General features: G+C 32.1%; 1 protein-coding gene across 1 annotated transcript; it reads left to right on the forward strand.

The window, feature by feature from the left end:
- Nucleotides 1–15,530: 15,530 nt before the first annotated feature.
- On the forward strand, nucleotides 15,531–16,305 carry LOC132746155 (prostatic spermine-binding protein-like; the record flags this gene model as incomplete). Its single annotated transcript, XM_060735236.1, has 2 exons — nucleotides 15,531–15,540; nucleotides 15,774–16,305. Coding segments are annotated over exons 1-2 (542 nt in total), but the record flags the coding sequence as incomplete, so codon positions are not given.
- Nucleotides 16,306–16,980: the final 675 nt, after the last annotated feature.

Consider the following 16,980-nt stretch of genomic DNA (forward strand, 5'->3'; position numbering starts at 1 on the left):
TGAGCATATTTTTATTCATTGCAAAAATAGACCCATAATTATTCGTTTAATGCAGTTGAGTAAAATTCTTTTGTTCTATACACGTGATATAAAATAATACATTGTCAATCCCATTGCTATAGTTTAAGATAGTTGCCAATGGTGTTGGTATGCAAAAGATACTTTTTAATTGCGCGATAAATATCTTGATATGCACTGTTACTGCTCATTATATTACAAAAGTTCCACATCATTCCAGATGTCTCAGAATGGAGATAAATATAATTGAAATCTGACATATATAACTGGAAATTGCAGTAATGTGAATAAAGGCAGGTGGTTTTCCGTTCCTAGAAATATAAAGAGTTTATATCGGGTGTTCTAGAGTTCATATGTGCTGTTATAAAATCATAAGATTATTAACTTGAATGAATGGGTTATAACAAGCATATTAGCGATAAATGTTCATACATGTTTATATCATACTAGTTTATCACCACTGCATGGCACGAGTATATACTTATTCCTTTCCTTTCATCACAATAGGCGATTGTTACTGTCATGTAAGGACTTTATAAATTAATGAAGAGATACAAATGCATTGTCAGCATGTACATTTAGAAGTTACAGCAAAAAAAGGAATGTTAACTGTTACATTTTACACTTTAAAATTCACTTTATTACAAATATCATTTTAATTAAGTGCACGTTGTTTTATTAGAGCTAGGTATATATATAAATGATGAAAAAGATGAAAAGTCAGCATGTACATTAAAAGTTACAGGTTACAGCATAAAACTGTAAACTGCTTACTTAGCAATATTCACTATACTACAAATATCACCAAAAGTACATGTAGATGTATTGTATATTACAAATATCACCATTTATTGTATAAACACATAACATGTGATATATTACCTTAATATTGAACTAATCAGTTATTCAGTAGTCGATTCGATTATTAAAGTGGGAACAAGAATGTGCATTTTAATTTGCAGCATATTGAATAAGTAATCACTGGCAGTAAACAAATTAAATCAAAATGTGTCTTGTTGGAATAATGATATCAAATTGGAAATAGATTGTGCTCGTTTTAGTCTATTCTTAAGCATGAAATAATGCGGAAGGGATTTGTTTTGTTTTACGAGATGAGGAGCTCATAAAACTTAAATTTATCTTGTTTTCGGTTCCAGAAACATCTTTCCTAACTTTTGTATTAAAACAAAAATGTCTAGATCAACTTTTACATGAATAAACTGTTCCATGGAAATTGTTAGTGTTCCATGTTTGTAACTTAACAACCCTCCCTCGTTCTAGCGTCTTCAGACACGGAAAAGCTCCAGATATATTAGATAAAATCATTATAGCTTGCAGTCAAATTATATTTTATGTTGTTTTAAACGCTTCGCTTGCAAGGACAATTTAGGAAACTATTATATGTCGTACATTTTCCATTACATTTACTGAACAGAATATTTTAAAAGGCAGAAAAACATTATTTAAATCCGTTCTTTCGATTTCATATGAATGATTAAAACCAAACGATGTCAGATGATTTAATTATCGTTAATTGAACATTCTCGTGAATATTCAGTAATTGTTATGATTAATCGACAATTTTCACCAGGCTCTTGCAATAATAATCAAGACTTGCTTAATCATCGACCATTTCTATATCACCGAAATTACATTGCTATACGTCACCAGGACTATAAACATTTTTCCCAGTTTTAACAGTGTCTACAATGTAAATGGACATTGTTAAAATGTTGTCAGAGAACATCAACCTGACAACAGTTCAGCCTCTGTACTTAACGGTGATTGCTGGCATTGTTGCACGCAACTACTCTTTTTTAGGAATACATCAATATTATGTACACCAAGGTTCCCATACTGTGATGTATAAAGAACTACTGGCGTTTTGAAAATTGATTTTGGGGACACGGACAGACAATTATTGCATTTCAGGAGAAATCTCAGAGTTTCATACAATTATGGATACATTCTATATAATCTATTTGCTAAATTACGTTTTATCTCTCCCGGATAAAAACCCATTGAGTTTATACGGAAGTATAGATCTTGTTTATTTAATAAAAGTTGTTGATAAATGAGGGTTATTCTCCACATGTTGGTGTGCATTCAATTATTATTAAGCTTTTTAAACTAACTGATTAACGATTATCATATTTTGTCATATGCGTCAAAAGGAAAAAAATGTATCTATTCAATCCACAGTAGGTCAATTTTCCATTTCTAATGAAACCCATTTTGTAAGATTTGATAAAGTGAATCGATAAGGATAAATTGGTATTTGGAGAATTCGAAAAAGTAATAAATGATAATCACGGGGTAAAATAATGAAATAATCTAGGGAGTTTCATAGAAACATGTTTACTTTGATGGAGATGTACGAGGTCGTTAATGATATTTGAAAAGTATGGCATGCTTCAAGTGAGCTAGATGATATTTCTTTATAACTGTTTTGAATTAGAACTGATTGGAGATTGTTTGTTCACATAATTATATCTTGTTTCCGGATTTCAACCAATATAAAGCAAGTGAATAATCACATTAACATGCTTCAAAAGAATGCATTTATTTCCAGTAGGACATAATTAAAGCAGTTGAGAATTTACATTGTTTTGTAGAGGACAACAAGAAGATCAATAACATAAATATTCTTTCAATATAATGTCATTTTAATCAAGATGCGCAATCAACACAAGTACATAGCTGAACTTTAATTAAAATTGAATACCTGTTTACAGGAAACATAGCTTAGAAGCAATTAAAGTACGTTTAAATTTTAGCATAAGATTTATGTGTGTCCTTTTTATAATCTATGATATCTGATTATTTATTTATTTATTTGTTTGTTTGTTTGTTTATTTTGGTTGGGGTTTACGCCGCACCAACACAATATAAGGTCATATGGCGACTTTCCAGCTTTACTTGTGGAGGAACTCTCCCTACATTATATAAGACACGAACAGATCACTGACGTTCTGTAAGCTAGCTATCCAAAGTCCCTGGGTATTTATAATACGTCATATCTTAGCTTATTATTAGTATGACTGGATAAAGTGCGGGAAGTACAGACTTGTCCGAGATATCATAAATACATCAGTTTTATATATAATAAGTGGCAAATTTTGAAAAGGGTAGATTCTTTGAGTGTAGTAAAACAATAATTAATAAGTCGGTGCACTTTCTAGTATCATCTATGAACAGGCTTAATCAAACCGAGCCTTTTTGGCGTTCTTTAGAGATTCTGTTTTTCTCTATTTTGTTACTGTGTGTAGTCAAATATAATCTTATTGGTAAGTGGAAATGCAAAACCTCTCACGCACCGTAGCACCGGCTTACACAGCAAACAAACAAATCTGTTTCCTGTTTTTGTAAACCTCTATGACTACACGTAAGTATTGAAAGTACCAGAGATGTAAAACAAATACCATTCCAATTTATATAACTAAATTTCTCTTATATGGCATCAATAAACATGAAGATACAAATGTGTAATATGTTTCTTTATTAGATAGTCAAAAACGAAATTCAACGGTAAGGCAAACAGATTTGAAACTGCGTGTTTCTCCAATTTAGGCATTTAACTGTTATTTATATGAAACAGGTGAAAATATATTTGAAGGGGCAAAGTATATCCTTTAAAGTATCCAAACCACATGAAGTTGTTTTATATGATAATTATTAACGGTATAATCACCCTTAAACGCAAGAACTTCTGCTAATTGAGTAAATCGATTAGAACGAAATAATGTACTAGATGACGAAGCTGTAGAGGTTGGTTGAATCGTAAATAAAATCTCCCATGATATATAATGATGAATAAAAGAATCTTTATAGCCTAGCTCAGACATGTAGACGAAGTCGCAATCCATTAACTGTGTTATATGCAAATGCTGTATAATCGAATTTTAAATAAATTTCTCACGTTCCTTTTGACATAATAAGTATGGTAAAAAAGACATACGAAAATGCAACTTATCGTTATGGTATTTGAGCAGAGAGGTGTTACTGCTTAAGCCGGTGCAAGCGGCGTTAGAGATGTAGCATTCAAAAACAGATTCAGTCAAACTGAGTCAGAAATTTTCACCTTTTGAAATTTGTTTTAATTGCTCTCGATAAATTATGTCACTATCTAAGTAAATAGTCAAATATATATCACTCATTAATGAAGGGTGTTATAAAGATAAATCTAATTAAACATTATTTTATACAACAAATACTTTAATAAGCACTTAAAATGATTATTTCGGGAAAAATGAGAGCATTGAAAACAAAATTAAATACTAGTTGGAGCAAAATACTCATTTGTATGCGTCGGTTTATGAGATATAATGGAAAGTACATCATTTCTAACGCCCCAGATTCCGGCTGATATTAATATTAATTAGCAATGGAAGTATTGAAGAATATACAATAATTATGCATCATACCATTTAAATGTATAAATGAAGCAATTTTGCATAAATTGGCTTTGCATTTGACTTGTCCGGAAGGAACGTATGCATAACGAATAAATTTACCAGCGATTTAAGACAAATAACCACTAGATTAAATGTCCGAGGACGATTGTCACTGTCAGTTCAAGTCAAACCGAGAATCGAAAAAACGAATCCGGAGTTACAAATGCGATGTTTCTCTATTGAGCTAAGCGGGTGAGCAGGCAATTATTACATATGTTTATTGCAATAAAGCCTTTTTAATTATCAAATGCAAGGGATAATGAATCAAAGCAAATATGAAAGTATTATTCGTTACAATAACACATTTTTAGTAAAGAGTCCACCAAGTTTATTAAATAAAAAAGAGGAAAGCAATCAACAATCAAACTCGGAATGTTCGAGTCTTTTCACAAGTAATTTTGCCATCTGTTGTACAGCTAAAGTTATATTAGCACGGGAAAGAACTTTTCAATGTCGCAAAAGGTGGTTTATTTAAAAAAAAAAAATGAGCCGCGTCATTGCAAAACCAACATAATGGGTTTGCGACCCACATGGATCCAGAGCAGCCAGCGCATCCGCGCAGTCTGATCAGGATCCATCCTGTTCGCTATCAGTTTCTCTACTTGTTATAGAGTTGTAAGCGAACAGCATGGATCCTGATTAGACTGCGCGGATGCGCAGGCTGGTCTGGATCCATGCTGGTCGCAAACCCATTATGTTGGTTTTGTCATGACGCGTCTCATTAATATCGTCTGCAAATTATAAATATAAACGTACCTTTGGATAAAACAAATCCATATCCTCTGCAAGATCAAAAACAAAATATTCAGAGACAATTGAAAGTTAAAAGAAAATTGTTATTGCACATGCCACGAATACGTTTTGTAAAATCAGTTTTATGTACACGTCTTTCTAACATTTCTATGTTTCAAACGATTCTGTTTAACGATAAAACACACCATAAGAATCACATCGAGAAATTGCTTTTACATTCTATTAGATATTCCAGTGACAACGGTTAAACCATAATTCAAAATGTCTTTATGACAGTATTGGTGTGAGATTCAGGAAAAATGAAAATAAAAACCACTTGTTTAATGCAAGTTCATTCTGATTAATGTCATCTATGAAATACTCTCTCTGAGATTCTCAAGAAAGAATTTTTATGACAAAAATGTGTCGTTTGGTGTTAACAAAGTTGATCCTAGATCTTTGCAAATGAGAATATAATAACTGGTATTTTGTCGAATGTGGACATGAATATGACAACGTGATGTCGTTTTAAGGTCGATGACAAAGGGTCAGTAATCAGCTGCATACATACATTTTGTACTTTACAACTTTTCAGCAAGATTTCATAAAAAATATCTTAGACATTAATAGTCATATCTTGAAACTAAGAGTTTTGTGAGCATGCCTTGTTTTCAAACAAACATTAAGCATTATTTCTGTTAAACAAATTTCCACAAATAGGGCTTATCTGAGGGTAAGCGGTTAAGCATTCCTATTTTCTTATGTTATCTTGATTAGCTTTTTACATATATCTTTGAAGTAAACAAGAAAGGCGACCAATATGAGCTTCAATGTCCCCAGCATTGGCAAACAAAACCTTAACAACATCAAAGAAATATCCAAATTCAGAAATGGTTCACATTCTCTTATGTTTGGCCAGGATCCAGCAGTCTAGCATGTGGTCTTGATAGATTCTATCAATAAGGATAGAATACCGGAAGTCGATAATATCAATATCAATAAAATTGCACTGAAAATTGAATCATAATTGATTCTAATATTTTCTTATCACAGAATTTTGAAAACGTATGTTTTAATACGTATCCATAATGTTGTTGCTTTTAGTTAGGTATGTTTAAACTATTTGAAAGCTATCTACCAAATTTGTAACCCTTTGAAGTTGAAAGACATTGATTCTTTCCATTCAGTAGTAACAACTTTCTTAACTTTGACAAAACTATTCTAGAAACCAACCTAAAACATCCAATCATAAGATTAAAAATACGTTCAGGAGACTAGATTCTTTATTTAATGTAAAGAACAACAACAGTGGACACATCCTGAAAAAAAGTCGCCAATGAGCAATTTTCGAGAGAGTGATAGTGTAACGTATTGTTCCTATTTATAGGTTTATTGATTGATCAGGCAGGTTTTCATTACATAGTTTACAGGCCATGTACGATTAAAATAGCACATCGAAATGTAAAGGAAGATAATGATTGTTTTCTTTTATTGATTTTGTTTTAAAATAAAATCAAAACAAAACAAAATTGCCTGACAACTTGTCTTTTAAACAAAGCGATAAAAAGGTTTCGCTGTGGATTGGATGAAAATGATTTGCAGTTTGACCTTGAGTAATTCAATGAGTTACATTTGGTGTTGTCATGACCCAATAAAGTAGGCATATTTGCGATATGTTAGGAGTAAAACACAAACGTTATACCAATGTATTGGATGGTATTTATTGAAAATATCCCTGTTTTTATAAGATACCTAGGGTATAATATCCAAGTAAGAACTACTGTCCATTGAACTTACAAAAACAAGTAAGCATACAAAATCTTACTGACATCTATGATATATCTATGGGTTTCGACTTTCTCATGCAAAGTTTATGTTTTGATATTACAATTACGTTATACATATGCAGTATATCATACATAAATAAATGAATAATATACCTTATGTATGATAGTTTCATCATAAGGGTCACCACCAATGATCCCATCCTGTCCTGGTCTACCACCGTTTTGTTGATAATCCGACATTATTTCACACTATATTCACTGATTACTTTAAGGGCAAAACAACTTTTAATAAATACAATAGCATTAATTTATGTCACTAACCACTCATTAAAACTGTCTTAACAAACATTTTGATTCTTGTTAAAGCCAATATTTACATCCAAAGATTGAGAAATTCTCATTTACAAATCACCTTTTGCAGATTTCGAAACCAATAAGTTTTGCAAAACTTTACATATACGATACTAATATTACACACTTTCATGCAAGAAAACCGAAAACAATTTCAAACCAATGTGCATCATAATTCCTTTGTAATCGATATCATTTTTATACGATACTTCTGTCGGTAAAACATGGCATCGCTAAAACATGGCATCGCTCGCCATTCATTGAATTTACCAATATTCACTTGCAGTGTATCGTTCAAGAAGAGAATTGATTTTTTCACGCAGTATAGACTGTTTAAAGCCAAAAGCAAGCACAATCCGTCAAGTTTAGGAAGTAGTCAGAAGAATCAATAATCCTCAACATCAATACTGTTCATTTGCAATGAATATCTAAATTAAGTAACTCTAACTGTCTTACCGTTTTATTCAACATTGGGGAACTATTTTCTCGAAACTTAAGTGTATTTACTATTATAGTACACGTACAAGCACACACTTATTATCTAATTTACTCACTAACTCACTTTCGTTGTACGGAAGCAAATACTAAGAACGATAAGGTTGAGACATTTATTACAAATTATACAAAAACAGAAAATATTAAAAGCACAAGGAAATGATCAAGATATATGACATAATAACTATCCTTATTGGTTACTTCAAGTCAAATAACATTTAATTATTTTAATCACATTTTATTTCTATAAATTTTGTAAATGTAACATAAAAATACATTAAATACACAATAGGATGCAAATAATACAGCAAAAGTAACAAAGAAAATACATAGATTTAATCTTCAGAGAGGAAAATGTGTAAATAATGAGAAAAAAAGCAATATGAGAATATAAAGAAAATGAAAAAAAACCTCTCCCACCTCCCCCCACCCCCCCCCCAAAAAAAAAGAAAAAGAAAAGAAAAATGAACATAACCGTAAACAATAAATAAATATCACTCGTATTTCGTTATGCACGGGCCTCAATATCTATAAGAACTTTTTACTTGAGAACGAAGTCTTTTAAAGTCAGAATCAGTGAGGCAAAAATGAAAAAATAAAACTGCCATTATTGAGATATGGTGGATAGTTATCGTCTTTGATAACCACATGTAGTTTGAATTTAAGCGCTCAAAAACTAAAGAGCGAGGGGATGTAACTGCATAATGTTTAGGCCTTTAACTTGCAGAGTTACTGTTCTTTACACCCACACAAATTGATGAAGAAATACATATGCGCCTGACATGAGAACATTAGAACATTGGTTTGCATCATCCTTCACATTTTTTTTTAAATTTTCATTTGTGACATTTTTAAACATAAAGAAAATTCCGCAAATGAAGAGATCGAAATGTAGTATACCTTTAATAAAATAAAATCTTAACTCAATATTATAAATGTTCACTAAAGATATGCAATATTCTTCCAATACAATGAAGTATTTAACAAATATAATTTCAAAGCGTTTCAAAATAAATATAAAGCATTAATCGACATAATGACATAGTCTTTGAATATGAAAAGTCTTTCTATACTTAACAGATTTTTTCAATATCGTTCTGTCTAATTCTTCCTTCTCTGTATCTTTTGCTTATCACGTTTGCACGATCCCTGATCTATATTGATATGTCTGACATTCACAATGGAATGTCATAAGATGTATATTTTGTATAAGTAATTGAAATACTTCATTGTTGTTTTGCTGTCTGAAATATGGTGCCTCCGATTTTTTCATCTTTGTTCATGCTTTAATAGTTTCTTGAAAATTCCCAATGAAAAAGCGTTTTTGGTTTTATAGACAAAACTTATACCAGTATATTTAAGTTTTATATAAATGGAAAGACACTTTTTACTATTTTTTTTAATCATAAATATGACAAAAATCATTCTCAAATTTCACAATTCATACGGTTCATGATTAATTTCTTTTAAATTTTGTAAATTATTTTATAAACTGACTACAACGATATGCAGGCAATACGTATGAGGTGTCGATTTATATGTGTTGTAAATTTCAACAATAACAATGTCCTATTAACCCGAAGTTTTATTTTTAGAAAAGGTGTTTCGTTAAATGTATTTCAGTGTATTTCATTAAAGTGAAAATTTCTCTTTTGAAACCATGAACAAAAAGCTTATTTACAATCTGTCGAGGGCAACCTAGAATAGAACGGTTTTCAATGAAAACTGTGTTTTTACTTGTTAGCACCCGGAAAAAAAATGAAATAATTAAAACAATTGCACCGACCAGTTTAATCATAATATTTTAGACATATCGGTTATTACTCTATTTTCATACTGAATTCTGTCACCGACAGCTAAGTATCACTGTTGAAATCGGTTACATCAAGTCATTTGGAGAAAAACTCACGTTTGGTCTGAATGTTATCCTTAAATCTTTCTGAAAGTTGTGTTTGGAAGTAGACCGTCAATATGGAACAGAATTAATGCATTTATTCTATCTTGCTTGATGACATTAGAACTTGCATTATGCTTAATTCCATCTTGCTTGATGACATTGGAACTTGCATTATGCTTGATTCCATCTTGCTTGATGACATTGGAACTTGCATTATGCTTAATTCCATCTTGCTACATGGCATTAGAACTTGCATTATGATTGATTCCATCTTGCTTTATGATATTTAAACGTTGCATTATTCTGGATTCCATTTTTCATTATTTCATTCAAACATTTCGTAGTGACCAATTCTTTCATTGAGTGATAACTATTAAACTGGAACGAGCCATTTGGAATATTAAAATGTTAACGTCATATACCTTTATGTATAAGCTACCTTTCTTCATGCTCTATACAAACTATTTACGGTTTAGTTTTTCTTGTATTACTTTTATGTAAAAGTCATTTAAAATTGACTATTTTTTGTTCCCTGATGGATTTTGTTAAAATGTGACATATTTGATTTACAGCTCGCATGGCGTGATTACTATTAGCTTTCGCTTATATCCATTATTCAGTGTTTATGCTTAATAAAGCTCGGTGTCTGAGGCTTTGTGGATTATGTTTGATCATCTTACATTATGATTAACAATTTAAACAATGTCTAGCGATTTGTGAACTGTTAAGGGGCGAGAACTCTGTTATCGATATCAACGGATTTTTTCCATGATTCGCCTATCATCGGAATTTTCCGTACATGTATATATTACGGAATACCGTTAGGGCCATCGTGGTTATACGTTAAAATACAGAGGGCGACAATGCTATAAATACGTACCAAGCGCTTAATACATAAATTGCAGTGGAAAGAATATAAATACAAGTAGTAAGGATTATGCAATATAATTTTATACATGTATATGTATACAGTCTAATAGAAAAAATATGCTCGTAAACAGTTATTCAATGGGGCAGTTATACGTACAGTGGCGGATTCAGGCCTTGGCTTAAGGGCTGCACCTACCCCCAAAGATACGTTGATGAGCTGGGATGGAATATATACGTGTAAGTTTCATGCAATAGTGGTCATAGTGTACTCCCTTATCAAAACATATAATGCTGTCATCCAGTTGTTAAGCACCTGCCTTGCGAAGGTCTTTATCTAATGACTTGGACATTAAAAGCAAAACTTATTAATTGGCCTTTTAACTTAATAAATGTCTCAGAGTCACTTATAGTTGCGGATAGGTATGTAACACATTAAAATAATTATACATGTATAATAAGGAAAGAAGGAAGTTGTTTATTTTTGTGACATGTGCATAGTCAATTATAAATGTTGGGCATATGTGTGTCTGATTATAGATCAGACATCCCGCACACACCACCACATTCACATACATTTGTGCTTAAAGATATACTATGCACATCTTTCAGTAATATATTTTTATCACAGAAATTTATTGAAGTCTATAAAATTCTTACTAAATATGTTTTATTTAAAGAAAAACACATACACATAATGTATAGGAATCTGCTTTCCTTATTACGGGTCAAGTAAAGTTGTGCCTGTCTTTAAAAGAAACTTCCATATATATTTTTGTGAATATTCATACTGCCCACTTACAGTGTAAAGGATTTAAAGCACAATGTTTGTGTGAAGCCAAATTATATTTATTTTATTTTACAAAAAAAAATCAAGTTTGTACTGTACTAAGTCGTGGCCACGAGTTATTAAGTGACATGTGTGTGTTTTTATTTATCTCGTGCGCACGTGGCCACGAGATAGTTAAGTCGTGGGAACGAGATACTATATCGTAGCCACGAGATACTATGTCACGGCCACGAGTTACTAAGTCGTTTAAGTCGTGGGAACGAGATAACTAAGTCGTGCAGACGAGATAATTAACCAATCAGATTACACCATGATTTTTTAAACTTAGAAAATTTCTACATTAATCTTTGAAAATACTGAAGTGTTCACTTTGAGCTTAATACATGTCTTTAGGATCATAAGGCCCATAAATCAGACATTAATTTTGACTAAGTTATAGCCCTTTGTTGGGACAATTCTTTGAAAGAATTGGTCATTTTGTACGTACAAAGGCCTGTTAACATTGTTCATACCATAACTTGAGAGGGTTTATTTTATTGGGAAGGGACATTGCCCATGGACAGTAGATATCATATAAGGATGTTTGAGGTCACAGGTCAGATAAACATGACACTTCATGTAAAATCCTTGTCTGATGAATGATTTAGAAAGAATAAGCCGTAGTTTATATAACCTAAAAAGATCAGTAGATGACACCTAATAATTTTTAGGCAATTTGGTCAGAAATCAGGGTCATAATGACGCTAAATCTTTGACCAATCAATAACTTGTATAAATGGCACTTTTACGGGCAAGTGAAGTAGGGGCATCCTTGTTAGGAAAATTCATATAAATAGTGTAATTTGATTGGTTATTTATCTCGTTCGCACGAATTATATATCTCGTTCCCACGACTTAACTATCTCGTGGCCACGACTTAGTAACTCGTGTCTCGTGCGCACGAGATAAATAAAAACACACACATGTCACTTAGTAACTCGTGGCCACGACTAAGTACAGTACAAACTTTTTGTAAAATAAAATAAATATAATTTGGCTTCACACAAACATTGTGCTTTAAATCCTTTACACTGTAAGTGGGCAGTATGAATATTCATGTATAGTGTTATTACAAAAACATATATGGAAGTTTCTTTTAAAGACCTCCGCAATCGCAATTCCTGGGCAGGTGCTTAACAACTGGATGACAGCATTATATGTTTTGATAAGGGAGTACACTATGACCACTATTGCATGAAACTTACACGTATATAACAGCCCATCAACGTATCTTTGGGGGTAGGTGCAGCCCTTAAGCCAAGGCCTGAATCCGCCACTGTACGTATAACTGCCCCATTGAATAACTGTTTACGAGCATATTTTTCTATTAGACTGTATACATATACATGTATAAAATTATATTGCATAATCCTTACTACTTGTATTTATATTCTTTCCACTGTAATTTATGTATTAAGCGCTTGGTACGTATTTATAGCATTGTCGCCCTCTGTATTTTAACGTATAACCACGATGGCCCTAACGGTATTCCGTAATATATACATGTACGGAAAATTCCGATGATAGGCGAATCATGGAAAAAATCCGTTGATATCGATAACAGAGTTATCGCCCCTTAACAGTTCACAAATCGCTAGACATTGTTTAAATTGTTTATCATAATGTAAGATGATCAAACATAATCCACAAAGCCTCAGACACCGAGCTTTATTAAGCATAAACACTGAATAATGGATATAAGCGAAACCTAATAGTCACGCCATGCGAGCTATAAATCAAATAAGTCACATTTTAACAAACTCCATCAGGGAACAAAAAATAGTCAATTTTAAATGACTTCTACATAAAAGTAATACAAGAAAAACTAAACCGTAAATAGTTTGTATAGAGCATGAAGAAAGGTAGCTTATACATAAAGGTATATGACGTTAACATTTTAATATTCCAAATGGCTCGTTCCAGTTTAATAGTTATCACTCAATGAAAGAATTGGTCACTACGAAATGTTTGAATGAAATAATGAATAATGGAATCCAGCATAATGCAAAGATAAAATATCATAAAGCAAGATGGAATCAATCATAATGCAAGTTCTAATGTCATGTAGCAATATGGAATTAAGCATAATCCAAGTTCCAATGTCATCAAGCAAGATGGAATCAAGCATAATGCAAGTTCCAATGTCATCAAGCAAGATGGAATTAAGCATAATGCAAGTTCCAATGTCATCAAGCAAGATAGAATAAATGCATTAATTCTGTTCCATACAATTGTATAAGAGGTGAGTTGCCACTTGTAGGATGAGTTATTAGAGACATATATAACTTTTTTTTCCGCATGCTGGCGGAATCTTCAAAAACACGCACTTTTCGTCTGTCGCATCGTGTTCTCTTGTTTATCAGTAAATTAACATGTCAGTCCCCAACTAACACTGTTCTGTATACGCCCCTATATAAAGTGGACGTAACTTTGTTTACTCCACGTGCCAAAATACGGGATCATCCGGAAAATAACGGGATGTACCGACAAAGCGACACCTGCTGTCATAATATGAACACAAATTATTGCAACTCGCATTATGCTTACTGCTTACTGGCAACTGCTTAGTGCGTACTGTCACATGCAACTATAATATCGCTATCGTTGTCATCTTCGTTGTCGATGCGCAGTGATCATGTATTGCATTATATTTGTAATCAGTGAATATATTGAAGCATATGAATGCTAAGACGCATCAAATTCGCCAATTATTGATCAAAATGAATAGTTTATTTTGACATAATGTCAACAATAGAAGTGGCAGATTTATAGCAAATTAAAGATACAACTACCATGTTACATATAGTTATAAAGAATGTTATCTTAAACACCAAACATAATACGTTGTCCTTAAAAAAAGATGCAATTAAACATATAGCATATTAAAATATGTGAGTTTGATGGTTTAGTAGGGAACACACAAGGTTGCAATTACATGAAAGTGCATTCAGTAATCATAAGGCATGATTGAATTCAGCAAAACGCAGGATTTCATTGTCATAAAGAAGTATAGAAGCAAGCATAATGTAAGTTCCGATATCATAAAGCAAGATGGAATAAATGCATTAATTCTGTTCCATACGTCTAACAAATCCTCTATCCATAATGATTCCATTTCTTCGGCAAATCTTTTATGACGCTTATTATCTTCAGTGTCATCTTGATAAAACTGCAACGTGACATTATTCGATGGCTTAGTTCTTATTGAAATTTCAAAAATTGATAAGTTAGATGAAAGTACGTACAGCGTCATATTTGTAATGATTCTGCCATGTAAAATTAATAGTCGTCTATATGTACTATTCAAAGTGTAGCAAGCACCAACATTTCAACACCATTCAAAACCTAAATATACCTGAAAATATTTTTTTCAGGTGAAGTTTTGTGTGGATAGTTAAATTATATTGATATCGTTTTAATATTAACATTTTTTTTTTCATTTGAAGGGTAATGAATGAGTTCTGACCAAATATCTGGTGTTATTGCCTCCCACCACTCCAAAGTAAAACTTGCAATATCCAAAGTTTGCTTATTAAAAGCTCACTGGAATCAGAAGTGGGCTAATTGTTTTCAAATCGGTGTACCTCTATTCTCTATTCACTTAATTGTGATTGCAACATATTCCGATAAGGTGGGGGGGGGGGCTGTATCCCATTCTGAAGGATTGTGCTTCCAACAGCCTCAAGAAAATAAATCATAGGCATAAAATAAATGTGTTTGCATATACATCATTTTCATGCACGTTAAATCATTTTAACTGCGTACATAAGTTAATACAAAAATCCATAACATTACCGTTATCACAATATTAATTATGGCATCCCGGGCCGATAAATGTAAAAGCCTTGTTTATTTGAAACTTAGGTAAATGTGTACATTATTGAAACAGAAGAAGAAAAGTAACACATTTAGGGCATGTTACAAGTTATAAGTAATAACCTCCCATATAACTTATTAATATCTCTTCTTCAAAACCCATGATTGGCAGTAGATAAGCAATATAAATGGACTAGTTTATACTTTGTATAGAATTGTCCATCGAGATTAAAAACGCATTGCACAGAAGACGGTTTATGCTTTGCATAGAAAACGAAAGTAATATGTGTTTGGGTAAGAAAAAATACATTGTTCCAAATCTTAATGGGCTGAAATGAAGCTAAAAATTAGCAACATTACAAATATTTTGGAAAGCGAGTTTTGTCATATCCGTCATTCTTCTTATTGAATTGTTGCCATACTATATTTGTTGATTTTCTTTTGGATAATATAATATTAGATTTAACTTCTTTACAAAAATATTTAGACATTACATAATGACCTTGTGTAATGTATACACTTGTCAGGACAAAATGTTTTTGTTGAATTGAAAAACATTCACAAAAATGATTCTGATAATGATGACGAAGAGGATGATGACCATGCTGGTAATGACGACGAAGAGGATGATGACTATTCTGATAATGATGACGAAGAGGATGATGACTATTCTGATAATGATGACGAAGAGGATGATGACTATTCTGATAATGATGACGAAGAGGATGATGACTATTCTGATAATGATGACGAAGAGGATGATGACTATGCTGATAATGATGACGAAGAGGATGATGACTATTCTGATAATGATGACGAAGAGGATGATGACTATTCTGATAATGATGACGAAGAGGATGACGACTATGCTGATAATGATGACGAAGAAGAAGAGGATGACTATTCTGATAATGATGACGAAGAGGATGATGACTATGCTGGTAATGACGACGATGATGACGGCGGCCACTACTTTTATGAGAAACGAATATACAAATGTAATGGTATAATGGTGATGTATTTTATAAGAGATCAACTGAAAATGTTAATGATAAGAAGGTACAAAAACTGTAAATGTAGCATTTGATGTTTGCGTTAAAAATAAGGGCGTGTTTCGATGTTAATAACAAAAGACAAAAATGTGGTCAATGGTTGTCCAAGAAATGCTCAAATATGGCTACAATATTTATAACTTTGGACAAATGAAGTTGATGAATTATTTAACGACATTCAATAAAAGATCAGTTATTCGTCTGTTGAATGTGATTAAAGTCGGCTGTGATATAGAAGTCTGTATTTCTAAGACAATGACAAATCTGTATGTGGTATGTATTTGGTATCTGTATTTATTATGTATAATAAAAAGTTACGAAGGTTATTCGGATAACTCGTATTAGTACAAAATACAATCGTTTGTCCAGTTTATATTGGGGTCTCTCAGTGTTTTGGATATCAGTTTTCAGCCAAACGTTAAATAGAAACGGATTTAGCTCCCCGTGTAGTTACATTCGGCAGGCAACTTGGCATTCCTTTCATGAAAATCCATCTTGAGACATTAAATTATGTGTGGCAACATTTAGTGATCAATGAATGTGTTCTGAAAGAACACGAAGAAATGAAAATTGGGACGTTCAAATTTGATCGAGATTTATATTGTAATATACAAAGCAATGCTGCATTTGTATTCTTCAAGTGCAGAACCACATAGCTACGAAAAAAGGACTTTTGGGGACA

This window comes from Ruditapes philippinarum, unplaced genomic scaffold (assembly GCF_026571515.1).
Source record: "Ruditapes philippinarum isolate M1 unplaced genomic scaffold, ASM2657151v2 ctg5505_1_1_1_1, whole genome shotgun sequence".
NCBI classification, from domain to species: Eukaryota; Metazoa; Mollusca; class Bivalvia; order Venerida; family Veneridae; genus Ruditapes; species Ruditapes philippinarum.